We start from the raw sequence: 15,427 nt of genomic DNA, 5'->3' as shown, positions 1-15,427 counted from the left end.
CTCAGGGATTTCACCAAACTAACTGGAACGAGACGTATGATGTGAAGTCATGAAAGGAGATCAACTCGTGATTTGCTGATGTGCAACAATAGTCTTGGCTTAGTTGAATTTGTGTGTTTGATGGCTAAATTACGATGTCATGATAATCTCTTCTTATGTTGCTGCCACTTTATCGTATGTAAAATTAACCATAAAGTCTGCAGTATTGTAAAACTTTTAAGTGTTAAATATCTACTTTGTATAAATTATACAACAACGATCATTTTTTTTACAACACTATTAAGCACACAACGCATAATATTGTCACTTTCAACACACTAATTACAATAATTACATTTTCTTCCCAAGGTTATTATGCCGTGCCAAAGCAAATTTGACTTGACTTTATAACACAGGTTCGTTGGGATCTGGATCCACTCAAATCAAGCTCAAATGACTTGCGAGTCAACCTGAACTACATCCCTTATACTCCGTATTAGAAAATAATATATGGAATAGAAGTGAGCAACATATTCTTGTTTCGATAGTCCTATCCCAATCTTTAATTAAACAATTTCAAGTGGTTCGGGTTCTAGTTGAGAATTTGAGACTATAGTCCGCAACAACATCGTTAATACCAATGCAACACAAGTTACACAACATCTAATACCTTAGAACATTTGATAATGATATATTAAGGAACAACTACAAACAACTGAATTGAATTTGATTTGATGAGTGAGCATAGTATTTCAGATCCACGTCGTTGTAGCAGTTAAGTACGAGTAGTTGATCAATTTTATGAGGCATTGCATTCCATTACATATTTTGCAGTGTTATTACATTCATAAATAACAAATCTGGGTAGTTGATCTGTTCACCTGTATTTTTCTCCCATTTATTTTCCCCCATCTTTCACATTCTTCTTCCTCCATTTTTCTTGTACCCCAAAAATTAAAAATGGCGGGTTTTCTCTCTCTTCTAAGACGCTCATATCTCTCCCTCTACAATTGGATTGTTTGCTTTGGATGGTTTGTGTTCTTCTCCTTATCTTCTGATTTACTCTTGCCGTCTTTAAAAGTTCTTCGTGTTTGGACAGTGATTATCGCGTTTAAAAAAGTCAAAACAGGAAGAACTTTTAAACACGAGGACATTATTATATCTATCAATCTAATCTAATCTAATCTAAATTATTACAGGGTTCAAGTTTTGTACTTTGCTGTAAAAACATTAACAGAGTCAAGCTATGAGCATGTATACGACGCCGTTGAGAAGCCTCTTCTTCTTGCTCAAACTGCCGCCGTTTTGGAGGTCTATCTTCTTCTCTTTCCATTTCCATGAATTATTATTTCTGGGTTTTAGTTTTTATTTCAATGGTACCTGATTTTTTCTTTGGGGCATTTCGTCGAACAGATTATTCATGGTTTAACTGGTGAGTAAATTTTGGTAATTCTATATAATTTTTCAAAAAGAAGTGATTTTTATGCATTTGGGTGGTTGATAACTAAGTATTTTGAGCTTATTTGTGGTTAAAATTGAAGGTTTGGTGAGATCGCCTGTAAGTGCAACACTGCCCCAAATTGGTTCAAGGTTGTATGTGACTTGGGGTGTTTTGTATAGCTTTCCAGAGGTCTGTAATATTAGCCCCTAATTTGATTATGTTTATGTATTTCTTTCTATTTAGATATCAACAATATGATTTGAGATAAATCAGATTATAGTGTGTAACTATTTTGTGACTGCATTTTTGTTTTTGCAGACTCGAACTCATTTCCTTGTTAGCTCTTTAGTGATCAGCTGGTCTCTTACAGAGGTGAAATTCTTATTATCCCTTATATTGTCTCGTTCGAAATAGAATCAGTATGCTAAATGGATAGAGAGATGATAGATAAATTAAATGGAACTGAGGAAATTCAATGTGAAATGGAAGAAGGATTATTGGCTTTCTTTCTTTATTAGCTGTCTAAATATAGATTACTAGATGATTACTTCAGTATTGTTGTTGATTGGCACAATTTTCCCAATGACTACACTGAGAAATTGATTCTGTCCAAGGGTGTGTATGTTTCATTTTGTTAGATGTGATTAAGAAAAAAAAGGAAAATGGTAAATGTAAAGGTGAAGTTGTGTTAAAAGATTTATTATAGTTTGATTATCATAGATGGAGTTGTATGTAGTTATATCTTGGGAATTGGCCTTTTCATGTTTGCCAAAGAATTAGAGGATCTGTTATCTTACAGTCTACACTCCCATTGTGAGCAGGGGCTTTGTGTGCTGGATTCATGCTATTTTTAAAAGCGAGGGCTGTTTTAGGAGGAGTCGGTAGCTTTAATTTAACAAACTTAGCTACTCATTTAGTATAATCTTAAACATGGAAAAGTAAAAGGATCTTGATCATTCAAAAGAGAAATTTATGGCCTGCAGTTAGAATTGAAAGGGTTTTCAAGTATAACATGTTATTAATGGCTGAGGTTTGAGTTGTCTATCAACAAAGCATTGCTCTGGTCCAATTTGGTTATTGGTTTTTCTAGATTTGTGTCTATGTTGCTTTCATGGGGTATGTAGACTCTCTACCCAAATAGATTGAATACGAGGGTTTTATCCAACTCTCTTCACTTGACCATCTTGGAAGCGTTGATTGGAGTAGCCAAAGATCCATTGGTATTGCTTACTTGCGTCATATCGTATCTTCCATAAGACTGAGAGTTTGACCCTGTCGAGCAATGGCAGTAATTACATTTTCTGATATGGCTATCCCCATAGAAATATTTGATTTAATGAGGAACCAATTAATCTGAGTGTATTAAAGTAAGGCAAGGTGTGACAGCGGACAAAATATATAGAACAATAATGGCGTAATGGTCCTCTAGCCATGCAAGAAAAAGATCACATCTAGAGGGATTCTCATTTGTGTATAATGACCCTATCTATGAAAAGTTGTCCTGTGACTTGTTTAAGAACTATATATAGTTTCTTTGCTTTTAGCAGTAAAATTATACATGATATTCATCCTGGCTTTTTTTCTTCTTCAGATTATCCGGTATTCTTTCTTTGGTGTAAAAGAAACCTTTGGTTCTGCACCATCATGGCTTCAGTGGCTTAGGTACCAGCTGGTCAATGTGTCCTCTATATCAGGAGTTCTGTATTTTCCCCTTGTTAGTAATAAACTTAGATTGCATTTTGCAGGTATAGCACCTTTATGCTGCTGTACCCAACCGGCATTACAAGTGAAGTTGGCTTGATATACATTGCTTTACCTTACATCTGGGTGAGAAATCTATCATACTCTTACAATCCCCCTAAAATTCGTCAATTGTGGTCTAGTTTTGTTATTCTAGAAATATAGAAACCAGCTGTTTCAATATGCTTAGAGTAAATTCCTCTTAGAAGTTGATTTGTTGTTCATCTATTCGCTAACCAAAAAATAACCCCTCCCCGGCTACCCTCCCTCCTCCTTTCTGTCTGAGCCACATTTGATTTCAGATTATTTTTTTAAAAAAATTAGCTGGAATAGAAAAACCATAAAGATTCTTTACTGCTTTAATTTATACCGCCTTACCATTGTAGTTTTTCTTCTAAGGGTATCATTGGAGGCAATGAGTAAAATAGCTCTGATTTTCACTTGCGAAATATAGAAAGTTGCTTATCAGTTTGACAAAGTAAAACAAAAACTGTGACCTACTGTATTATTTTCGGCGAATAGAGTAGGTTTTATGTTTTTGTACCCTAGTAAAGGCATATGAAGAGTGAAAATAGGCATGTTGATCTTTATGCCCTACCCCAGTACTCTTAGAGTAAAATACGAGTTTCACACCACTCCAACTTCAGCTGATGTTATTTCTGCTTGATTTTCTACTATAACAGAATTCAGAGAAGTACTGTGTGAGGATGCCCAACAAATGGAATTTCTCTTTTGACTACTACTATGGTGCATTGCTTACCCTGGGAATTTACGTTCCAGGTTAGTGTTTGATCCCTCTATATTCATTGGCTGTGCTGTTCTTTCCTTTGGCTTAATGGAGTTTGTATGTAAATTTGCAGGAAGTCCGCACATGTACAACTACATGCTTGGACAGAGGAAGAAGGTCCTTTCTAGACCCAAGAAAGATTGATGAGGAAGCAGTACGCCTACATTCTTTGACTTGCTTGTAAACAGAACTCTGCTGCATTTCAACGTCGTCGTTTTGATGTTCCATTTTTTCTGGAAGTCAGTCGTGTTGAGTAGCAATTTGTATGTTTGTTTGTTGTACAAGTAAACTAGGAACTAAATGCGAGTTTCTTATTGTCCAGCAGTCTTCTGTGACTAATATTAATAATGCTTTACCAAGTATGGCTTAAGCACTCATGTGGTAGGACAAAGATAGAGATAATTTGATAGTTAAAAAGGAAAGTGATGCAATTGAATTAAGGGGTTGTTTGGTTACACAAAGAAAATGGAGGAAGTCAAAAATCATGGGAATTTGAAAATGGGTGAGTTGTTTGGTTGACACTAAAAAGTGAAAATGAGGGATTGCAAATTCATGGAAAGTGTGACTTCTCACAAAATATGGGAAGTTGATTACCCAACCCCCCTAGGTAAGTCAAAATTCCCATGATTTGCAACTTCCTTCATGTCAACCAAACAATTTTAAGCAATTTCCATGAATTTGATGTAGGAATTTAATTCCCATGAAATACAAATTCCTATGGGAAGTAAATTCCCGTAACAACCAAACGACACCTAAAACTCTATTTTTAGGAAAGCGATGCAACTAAAAAAAACGGAGGAAGTAACATTAATAATGCATGGGTTTGAGTTTCAATTCTCACATTTTCACAAACACGTGGAATGATGGAATAATAGAAAACAATAATGGATCTAAGGTATGTGAAAATCATTTTTTAGATTTGATGAAACATAACCCCAGAAAAAGAAAGGTAAAGTCTAAAAAACCTTAAAAGAAAATTTGCAATAAGATGGACCATTAAATTCGCTGAAGGTTAGCAGAGCAATAAATAAATAAAATCAATCAAAATCTTTGTACTTGACTACTTGCAGTTGTCTTATATTCTTATCCACAACTTACCACTAGTGCTTGTTGAGTACTAGTAGTCTAGTACTCGTACTCCGTATTTTAAAACTGACAAATCTCATACTACATATAAAATGTGGAAAATAATTTTTAAAATGTTATATGGAGTACTATAAACTCATAAGAATTCAAATTAAGGAGCCAAAAAAAAAAACTAAAAATAACACATGGTCTATTAGTTACTCACTTCTTAGTCCTTACAATAATTGATATCTTTTCTTAAAATAAAAGGTAGAGTATGATAAAAGATCCTAGATCTGGCACCTCTCATAGGTTTAGTGCTTAATAGCCGGCCCAGCTCCGTAGGTCAACGCTTAAGAGTAGCGGGGGAGGTAAGGGATGCTCGGTTTTGTCATACACCCCCAAGTCCTAAACAAATACTACTCAGTATTATCAATCTTGAATGTCTACGCTTGGTTTTATTAATGACTTTTCTAAAATCACTTCAATTATTTTTTATTTTTTTATTTTTTTTATGGGATCCATCAATTATTTGAGGAAAAACACAAAACACTTAAAACGTGAACTGTTGATCTGTTATATGTCAAATCCGATAGATAAAATCACTAAATGGGTGTAAGAGTTTTAAATACTTTATAAGTTCCTAGTAATATTGTAACTTTCTAAAAAAAAAAAGTTCGCATACTATATTTCCCTTCATGACATTATCAGAATTTATATATCTAAATAAAACTTTAATTATTACTTAACGGTACTGTCACAAGTGTATAAATACAAGTGAGCTTAAATAAACTGAAAGCAGATGCTAACAAACTGAATCACCTCACCACGCCATTCACTCCCATTTTAGTCGCTCGATACCACATTTGTTACTTGACCAAATGGTATGATATCATTGATAATACAACATACATGGCTTAATATTTTACATATTTACGGGAGCAACAGACGCATACGGAAGGAGTGCATAGGCCAACTGCCAACAGCATTATATGTAACAACTGCTCACTGCAAATGATCATTAATGTTCTCTTCGTCAGCCAGAGTATGGTAATCTGCACCAAAACCCGAATCCATTAGCCATTAGAACTCGGAAGATCAATGTGATCGTAAGGACATACAAACAATGATCGAGTGAGATTGACATACGAAGATTCCTGAACTTAACCACAAAATATCTAATACAAAGTATGGAAAAAACGATGAGGTAGAACAAAGTCAATAAACTCTATGATGCACAACATCGAGGCAAGCTAACTCAAGATTACAAAATGCAATTGAACATACCCCAACTTGAGATAAAGATCTGAGCTTTCATCATTGTCCTGTGAAGGACCAGAAGAACTACTATAGCCATTAGTGACTGACTCCGATGACTGGCCTTCCTCATATATGACATTCTCTGAATCAGCAGCTTGTTGTATGCCCTTGGATGCTTCCAGCACCTTTAGTAGAGTAATAAAATTTTCATAAGATCTTTCATTATCTCATCAATACAATTTAGGAAACTTTTTTAATAAAATGAAGAGAAGTTACTATATATGGAAATGAAATGATGTCAATCTTACTTGTTGTCTTAGCCACTCATTCTCTTCCATCAACTCAGAACCCTGTAGAAATGAAAACTAAGTCATTACGAATGGGAAGTCGGGAAGAAAAAGCATTTCTTCAACTTATAATCATCTTTGAAATGGAAATGTTTTCTATTTTCTTATTTGGGATATGTAAAAATTACTAATGTCATCATATATATTCATGATATTTAGACCGCCTGGAGGGGTACTGATACGTTCTTATCTCTATTGTGTATAGAATGCTCATGTAGACATGAAATCCCTAACCTTTTGCTCGAGTAAGTCAATTTCGTTCATAATTTTCTCACCCTGGATAGATACAATAGAATGGTTACAAAAATAACATTAGTCACCAAATCTTAGTGTAACATCGAGAAGCAAAATAAATCCTAAATATATAAACCTTTTTATCCATGACGTGTCTTAATCCAAATTCAAGGGACTTTTCCAGCTGTTGTAACTCTTCTATACTTAAACCCTGCAGCTCCTCTCCCCTCATATGTCTGCTTCCACAAGGACAACACGTCGTAAGGACAGTTAGTGATGTTTCAAGGATTTTCATCAGCATCAACTTATAAAACCACCAGTACTTGGCATAACTTCTCTTACCACTTAGTTGGTATGTAGCCAGTGTCCAGTGATGAATAGCAGTAATGGGAATAGATTGAAATGTAATTTTCAAGCAAACTAACATAGACACATAGTAATGTCCATAGTAATGCAATCATACCCAAGTCCGTAGTAATGCAATCTCATACCCATTTAGATAGTAATAAAAATTAGTGAAGAATAAAAAAATAAAATAAAATAAAATAAAATAAAAAAAGATAATTTGGGGTGAACCAGCTAGCTTTACCAATCTTACCATGGAAATTGACATTGATTGTTCTTACATATTTATATACAAATTCATTGCCATTGCCAATTACAAAACATACTATTATAGTACAGAAGTGTGTTTCAAGATATTCACAGAATTTTTATTTATATTTAGCAAAATACTTAGGTAACAATATAGCCCAAATCTTATTCTTAAATAATGTAAAAACTCATATTTCAAAATGGAGGGAGTAATTAGCAAAGGAATCTTCTATGACAAATCTAGGCCACCCACACGCCCACACCTTTACCTCAAGAGAAATGAAGTGAACCAAGATAAAAGTATTAAAAACTCAAGGAAAAGACACTTTACCTTAGCTGTTGGCTTTGTTGTGCTATTTCTTCACTCAATTTGGTATAGTTGCTGTTTTCAACAAGCTAAACAAGCAAATATATGTTGAATAAATTAGCAAACAGAAGATAAATGATTATATTCTGAATGCTAGAAATTGATACATCAAAATCATTCTACAAACATAAACAGGAGAATGTCCATTACATTCTAAGTAAATCTGAAGATAATTGTATCCAAGGCTATTCTTGCTACTCATTTAGGGCTACGTTTTGCTTATCTAGAGGCACCATCCAAATGTAGCCTTGGGAGCACCCAGCTCAAGGTTTACCAACAAAAGTTAGTTTTTGTGCGTTTACAGCCCTTAATTAACCATATAAAATATAATGGGCAACAACATCAGATGCGCATTCAAGCCAATCATCCCCAACCCCCACTCTCCCTTATCAATTGGCAAACTACAAGCTAAAAAGATTTTGATAATTCAAGAAATTGTTCAAACTAACAATGTGACAAAGGATGATTAACTATTCCCTTCACAGTCTTAAGAGTTTACACTAACAAATTAACAATTACTACCTTCATTCCCAGTCTACAACTCTACGTACCGGCATATATTGGCAACAAATTTTCAAACATAAATTAGCATATTCTGCAAGTTTTTCAGTCCACATATATAAGATAACCCACTCAGATTTTCAGGTATGCTACATATGAGTTCACTTAAGAGACCAAGATCTGACTAATTCAAACAGTAATCACTCTTATCAAACACAAAGAAAATTTCTAAAAATCATGATGAGAACAAACCATTCTGAGAATGAGGGCACACTGTATCTCACAAGATCAAAAGAAGATAGAGTTCACTGAAGTGTACTAGAACCCTTTAGAGATCCAAAATAACCTCTTTTCTTTTTTTTTTTTTTAACTATTTTATTACCCCAAAGGACACCTTAGTGAGCTTACCTGCAACCTTAAAGATGGTTGATCCAGCTTCTCCAAGTTCTTCGAGTGCAATTTTTGCCTTTCAAGTATTTTCTTCATACTTCATTGTAAAAATCAACAATGGATAGAACTTAGAATACATAATTTCACTATTCAAAAAACAAGAGAGACTATGTAATTAATTTTCCAAGCATATAAATGAAAGTAGAGTATTGGAAATGGATCTCCCTATAATGAGGGAGATTAACCAAAGACGGAGAGGCCAACGTGAGAATAAAGATTTCTAAAGAAAAAAGTAGAAGTTAAAAAAAAAAAAAAAAAATCTAAATTTTAACATTGGCATCCTTATGACCAAAAATATACTACCTAAATACCACTAACAATAAAAGCCAACACGCAAAATTCTATAATATGAGGTCACAATCCAATGCTTAATGAAATCTAAATATACATTCGATGCAAGTTTTTTCTCACAGTAGGCTAATATGCTTGTGTTCCTAGCATCACATACGATGAACTAATCCAATATTGAATAGGCTCACACGCCAAGTCAATAAACAATTCTGCAAGTAGAAAATGATATGACATAACACATCCCAAAGTGAGAAAATAAGCTCAATATGTTCAACATATCAAAGATTTGTTATGCATTAACCAACCAGTCAAAAAAGCTTCCACCTTGTGTAGCCATATAACATATTTGCATGAGCTCTATCGATTGGGTAGGATACTTGTAGGGACAATTAGGTGTCTACAATACTATTATCAGAATCGTTAGATAATTTGCAGGCCCTCCTTAGTTTTTTTCTTACAAAATTACAATTTCCCTATAGTCGTCATTGCTGTACTCATTATATATATAATCAGATCATATTCAGTGCCATGTATACGCGCGAGTTAGAAAAAACAAAGTTAGGGTTTGAATAAAATCCAAGAACAACTAGAGGACTGGTTTATTGCATCTCACACTCTAAAACCAAGTGTAATGTGCTAGTGGCCAATCTATTTACTGAATAAAGTAGCAAAATACACAGCTTATTCATTACTCAGTCGATCTTCCTTTTGAAGCACACAATAAAGCAAGTAAACCCAAGTATACTGCAAACTATGCAAACACATAGTATGTTCTTCAACATCAAGTTAACTTTACGCGGCACATACAACACTTATATATACAGACAATACAAAATGGGAGCAAGATAGAGACCTGGTACTGGAATACTCAAAGAGCTTGCCAGTAGCCGAGAAGAGGATGAGAGCAACATCAGCATCACACAAGATGCTAAGCTCCTCAGCCTTCTTGAACAACCCTCTTCTCCTCTTTGAAAATGTCACTTGCCTTGCTGTTGTATTATCAATTTTCTTGATCTGAATCTTTTCCCTCGCCATTTTTACTTTTTTATTTTTTTGTATTTTTTTACAAACAATCACTCTCACTCACTTATTCTCTCTCCTTCAAAAGCTAAATATTTAATCTAACCACCACCAAACCTTCCTTTAAAGGAGTTTAAACACAGAATAAACCAGTGTACAAAACACAAATAATTTCAAAAACCCCAGAAAAACCCATCTCTCAAAAAACAAAATACTTCAAAAGGGTATATTTTATTTTTTGATTTGATAGCAAAGTATGACGAAATTCACAGAGGCAATTTACCAAACAGGTGGAAGGCATAAACCCTGAAAAGCAAAATGTAGGGCGTACAAAATAGTGGAAATCAAAGGTATAAACCCTAAATTAGATACATCACTCAATCAACCCAATTAGCATAAAAAACCCAACTTTCAGAAGAAGAAGAGAACATTGAAGAAACCCAAGAGCAGAAACACCAAATTGGCAAATTGGGTATTTATGACCGTGTAAAAGGGGTGAACATATAGAAAATAAGGTTTAATTCAATAATTGAATTGGGGTTTTTTTATCTGGGTATTAAGGTGCATCAAACTTTAATGGCAAATTGACAAACCCTAGCAACGAGAGAGGAGAGAGAAAACAGAAGAGGGTAAAGTTACATAGCCAAATTTAGTGAAGCAAAAGCTTTTTTTTGCCGGGAGTTAATTTCATAAATCATAATTGTCTTCTTTTTGGGGGTATTTTCAATCGTTCGTTTTGATATTCAATTTGTGAAATTCCTTCATTTGGTTTGTTTTTGTGATATCCGACAAACGAAAGAGTAATTTTTGTGTAATTTCTATTTGTTTTGGGTCCTTTGAAAAGGATTTTTACCAAAACAATCACGTTCGTTTTTCGGTTGAAATTGACATGGATTAATGTTATCTTAAAGTACAAAAATTAATTTTCACCAATTAAAAATAAAAAAAAAAGTACAAATATTGACTTGCTTCCTTGGGATTATAAATGGTTTCATTGATTTGCAACGGTTCATTCACTCCTATTGTATGAATGTTATGGACTTGAGGAGTGCCTAACTTTGTATGGTTGTGTTTGGAGTCTTTGGACAAAGATTGTTGTACCGTTGTAGTCCTTGTAGGCCTTGTCTTCTGTCTAACTTATGTGTTTTTAGGTTAGTTAGGGTAAGTTTATCCCTAGTCTTAAGATGAGTCTTTAGACAAGTCTTGAGTAAGATTCTAGCAATAATCTCTACCAAGACTATATATGGTCTTGAGATGAGTTTTGGATTCCAAAACCCATCTTGAGACTATACAAATGGACAAAAATAACTATATTGTCCAATAGTGAGTTGCCAACTCACCATATTAAAATAATTAATAAATATATAAATAAATTAATGTTATAAATATTAATTGGATAAGTAAATTTGGAGTGGGTCTTGGAATAATGTGTGAAATTGGAGAAACTCTTGTATGAGTCTAAATAATAAAAAAAGTAATTAAAAGTTAGTAGAAATCTGATGTGACTTTGAAGTATAAATTTCAGTCTTGGGATAAACTTACCCTTAGGGTAATTTTATTGCGAGTCTTGAGCAAATTCTCAACATGAATCTAGCTCAAGATTCTTGCAATAAACTCATCCAAGACTCACATGAGTCTTGCATGGAGTTTGGAAAATCCAAACCCGTGTCAAAGACTTTACATTTTTTTTTTTTTTTTTTGAATAGCAAAAATATTTCATTAATTAAAAGTCATACGACATATAAAATAGAGATTCGACGTTAACAAATACATAAGATATTGAATCAAATAGAATTTTCCTTCATAAAAACTACGATCGTCGAGTAGATCTTTTGGTTGATTGCCCTAAGTCCAAACCCATGTCAAGACTTTACATGGGAACAAATGTTGTCATCTTTTGGTTGATTGCCAATGAAAATTGACCATTTTACCAATCAAAAGTGATTTAACATATAAAATAATTTTTTAAAAATAATTAAAAATATTTTATAAAAAAATATATTTTGAATATGATAAATGAGTCTGGAGTGAGCTTGATATAATGTGTGAAAGTGGAAAAAGTCTTGTATGAATTCGAATAATAAAAAAATATTTAAAAGTTAATGGAAAGCTGATGTGGCAGAGTCGATCTAGAGAACAAGTTTAATGGTATGTTCTCTTCAATTTATTTTTAGTTCAATTCAGTTTCTAATTTTCTTCTCTCGTAAAATATTCATTCAGCTCAGCTCAATTCAGTAAATGAGAACATACCCTAAGTCTGGGTATAAACTCACCCTAGGCTCAACCTGAGTTTTGTGTCGTGCCAAAATTTTCAAAATATTGGTTTATGCACAAATTTGATTCCACGTGACACAGTGTTGGACCGTGTCATACTTACGTACCTAAGCCAAATATCATTGATTATAATAAAATGTTTTTATTGTGTCGTGTCGTGTTTTGTTATGTTTTTTCCAAATCAAAGGTGGCCCGACACACACTTTAACGTGTTAGTTGTGTCTACTTACACCAGTTGTGTATATCGACATATCGTGCTATAATTTTTTTAAGTTGGGCTGACCCAACTCAAAGTCATTTTAAATTGGGATGATACGTATATATAACTAATTTATATAGTCAGATATCATTTCATCTTTGTAACTCTATAGCAAAAACTTTAATTTACAAGTAAACAGTTTAGGTTTTTTTTTTTTTTTTTTTTTTTTTTTTTTTTGGTAGTGATTTAAAGAATTACATTGAGATACCTTTGAGTAAAAGAAGAGATTTGCAACAAAAGACTCATGTTCTATTACCTTTGTCCAAAACAAGAGCTTTGCAACCCCAAAAAAAAAAAAAAAAAAAAAACAAAAAAAAAAATCATTGTACTTTTTATTCTTCCAGTAAATGTTTGACAAATCACTTTTCTTGAAAATGCTTGTCTCCTATGTCGCTTTCTAGTATATTATTGCAACTTAAGCTAAAAATAAATTTACTACGGAATACTCGTATAACTTATGTTAACAAGAAAATTACGTAAGCGCAATATAAAAATTTGAAGTAAAAAGTAATATCGGAACAATTCCTAAAAAAGAAGTACTCCATAAAATTTAATACTACCTCTAATTTTTATTATTTACAACTTTAGATTATTATTTGTAAGACATAAAATATTCCAGAATTGTAAATAATAAAATCAAGGTAGTATGTACTATGTAACATATGAAAAAGGAGTGTGATTAATATGTGACAGAGTTTTATTTGGAATAATTTTCAAAGAGAATATGTACATTAATAAGATATCATTTAACATTATTTTTTTTTCCTGTCAAAAAAAAAAAAAAAAGTTAAACGATATCTTCTTACATATAACTAGGTTAGTAATCTCACTATTAATTATAATTCAACGCTAAAATTGATTTTAAAAATTCTTTATATAAATGTCATAGACAAAAACAGGGTAATCGAATTCCAAGATCAATTAAATGTGGTGAGATTTATGTTTTCCCTTTTTTTTCCATAATAGCAAGTAACCGGCTGTTGAAGGTCAAAAAAGAGGGGATGACTTAGGGTCTGTTCTCATTGACTGAACTCAGCTGAACTGAACTGAGTTGAACTTGACTGAAATGAACTGAAATAAATATTTTATAAGAGAAGGAAATTAGGAGCTGAACTGAACCGAGCTAAACTGAACTGAACTGAACTAAATTTCAACGTAAGAGAACAAACCCTTACTCCAACACTCTAACTACAAGTGTACAACATTGTAAACTTTAGTACCTTGTATTCAATTTTGGGCAAAAGTATAATACTTCGTATTTGATTGTTTTTTTTTTTTAAGGGTAAGAAAAAAGAAAAACATTAGGAACCCCTCCTCATGAGGGGCATTCCTAATCATCAGAAGAAATAATAGGGTACAAAGATGGGGAAGTACAAAGTGTAATGTCCATGTTACCACTAACAAGATGATCTACATTCGCGATCCAATATGTTGCTTTGTTTGCTTCTATGTAAACATGATGAATATCCCATTGTTGAAACCTTCATATTTGATTGTGGTGTGTACTCTAATGTTTTAAGATTCCAAATGAGGGAATATAATGCCCAGCTCTCGTCAGATTATTTTCATTTCAGTTCATTTCAGCTCTAATAAGTTCAACTCAGTTCAACTCCTAATTTCCTTCTTTCATAAAATATTCAGTTCAGTTCAGCTCCTAATTTCCTTCTTTCATAAAATATTCAGTTAAGTTCAGTTTAGTTTAACTCTAATAAGTTCAGTTCAGCTTTAATAAGTTTAATTCATTTAAGCTCAGTTCAATTCAGCTAATAAGAACAAGCTAGAATCTTGCCACAAGAATCTTAAAAGTACACCTTTATTTACGTGAAGTAGTATATGTACATATGTACTACCTCCGGTCCAAATTACTCGCAAATTTGGGGTATTATTTGTGAGATATAAAATATTTCAAAATTGCGAGTAATTTGGACCGGAAGTAGTACATATTATTTGTTTTTCGATTTTATTCAAACTTCACTCAAGTGTTGGGCTATAGTCTTTTTAAACTTTGAAGTCAAAACCCAGATCTAAATAAAGGAATATTGAATTTTATTGATAAAGTAAAATGTGGTCCATAACGGCAAAACCGAACTCAATTATCTGAAGTATAAGCAATATATTGGGCCTAAAACCCAAGCCCACGTTGACAAACCCAGGCCCAAGTCAATACAAAATCTAACTTCCTAGTTCATCCGACAACCAAAACACCCAACTCTCCCTGTAACCACTCACGTGCCGTCTTATCCAGGTCATTTAATTTTTTTAACAAGAAAAACAAAAATTGACCGCATTTTTGATAGCGAAGCGTGAGTTTACAAAGCGCATACATTTTCCATGAGAGACAAAATTCCACGTTATCGTAAAACGGAACGCTTCATCAAGTCATTTCTCGTCTATTAAATGACGTCGAATAAGACTTACGAGTATTTTGTAGCTTAAATAAAACGGTTATGTTTTGCATCTTACAATGACTAAAATTATACGTGTATTAAGGAAACAAGGATGATGTTATAAGTTTAAAACACATTAAAAGATACTCTCTATGTTATTTTATTAGAGTCTCATTTCTCATTTTTCACATAAATTAAGGTTTTTTATAGATTCTTTAAAACACGTGACCGGAAGTACCAATTACATTAAATAACAAGTGAGAGAAACAGATAAAAGAGAATAATTAGTGTGCTCATAAATATTTAGCACAAAAATTAGTAAAATTGAGGATTAAAAATATTTGGCACAAAAAATCAGTAAAAATTGAGATAATTTAGGGATTAAATAAGAACAATGAGGTTAAAATTGTAAAAAAACCACTTACAAGTAC

The 15,427-nt window shown here is 32.9% G+C and overlaps 2 protein-coding genes across 2 annotated transcripts; one reads left to right on the top strand and one right to left on the bottom strand.

Moving 5' to 3' along the window:
- The first annotated feature begins 734 nt into the window (after positions 1–734).
- On the top strand, positions 735–4,383 carry LOC145625923 (very-long-chain (3R)-3-hydroxyacyl-CoA dehydratase PASTICCINO 2-like). Its single transcript, XM_081678596.1, has 9 exons — positions 735–1,010; positions 1,179–1,290; positions 1,393–1,411; positions 1,521–1,609; positions 1,739–1,792; positions 3,012–3,082; positions 3,166–3,247; positions 3,844–3,940; positions 4,021–4,383. Exons 1-9 carry the CDS (start codon positions 940–942, stop codon positions 4,089–4,091), a joined length of 666 nt encoding a protein of 221 aa, XP_081534722.1. The 5' UTR covers positions 735–939; the 3' UTR covers positions 4,092–4,383.
- A 1,342-nt stretch (positions 4,384–5,725) lies between these two features.
- Positions 5,726–10,758, bottom strand: LOC145562359 (MADS-box protein SVP-like). Its single transcript, XM_081622612.1, has 8 exons — positions 9,910–10,758; positions 8,724–8,802; positions 7,779–7,843; positions 6,990–7,089; positions 6,854–6,895; positions 6,581–6,622; positions 6,300–6,457; positions 5,726–6,067 (listed from the first exon to the last, which is right to left on the bottom strand). The coding sequence occupies exons 1-8, from the start codon at positions 10,089–10,091 to the stop codon at positions 6,049–6,051; spliced, it is 687 nt and encodes a 228-aa protein (XP_081478738.1). The 5' UTR covers positions 10,092–10,758; the 3' UTR covers positions 5,726–6,048.
- Between the last annotated feature and the right edge of the window lie 4,669 nt (positions 10,759–15,427).

Source organism: Chenopodium album, chromosome 1, assembly GCF_948465745.1.
Source record: "Chenopodium album chromosome 1, dcCheAlbu1.1, whole genome shotgun sequence".
Taxonomy (NCBI): domain Eukaryota; kingdom Viridiplantae; phylum Streptophyta; class Magnoliopsida; order Caryophyllales; family Amaranthaceae; genus Chenopodium; species Chenopodium album.
This window is presented reverse-complemented; position numbering and strand designations above follow the sequence as displayed.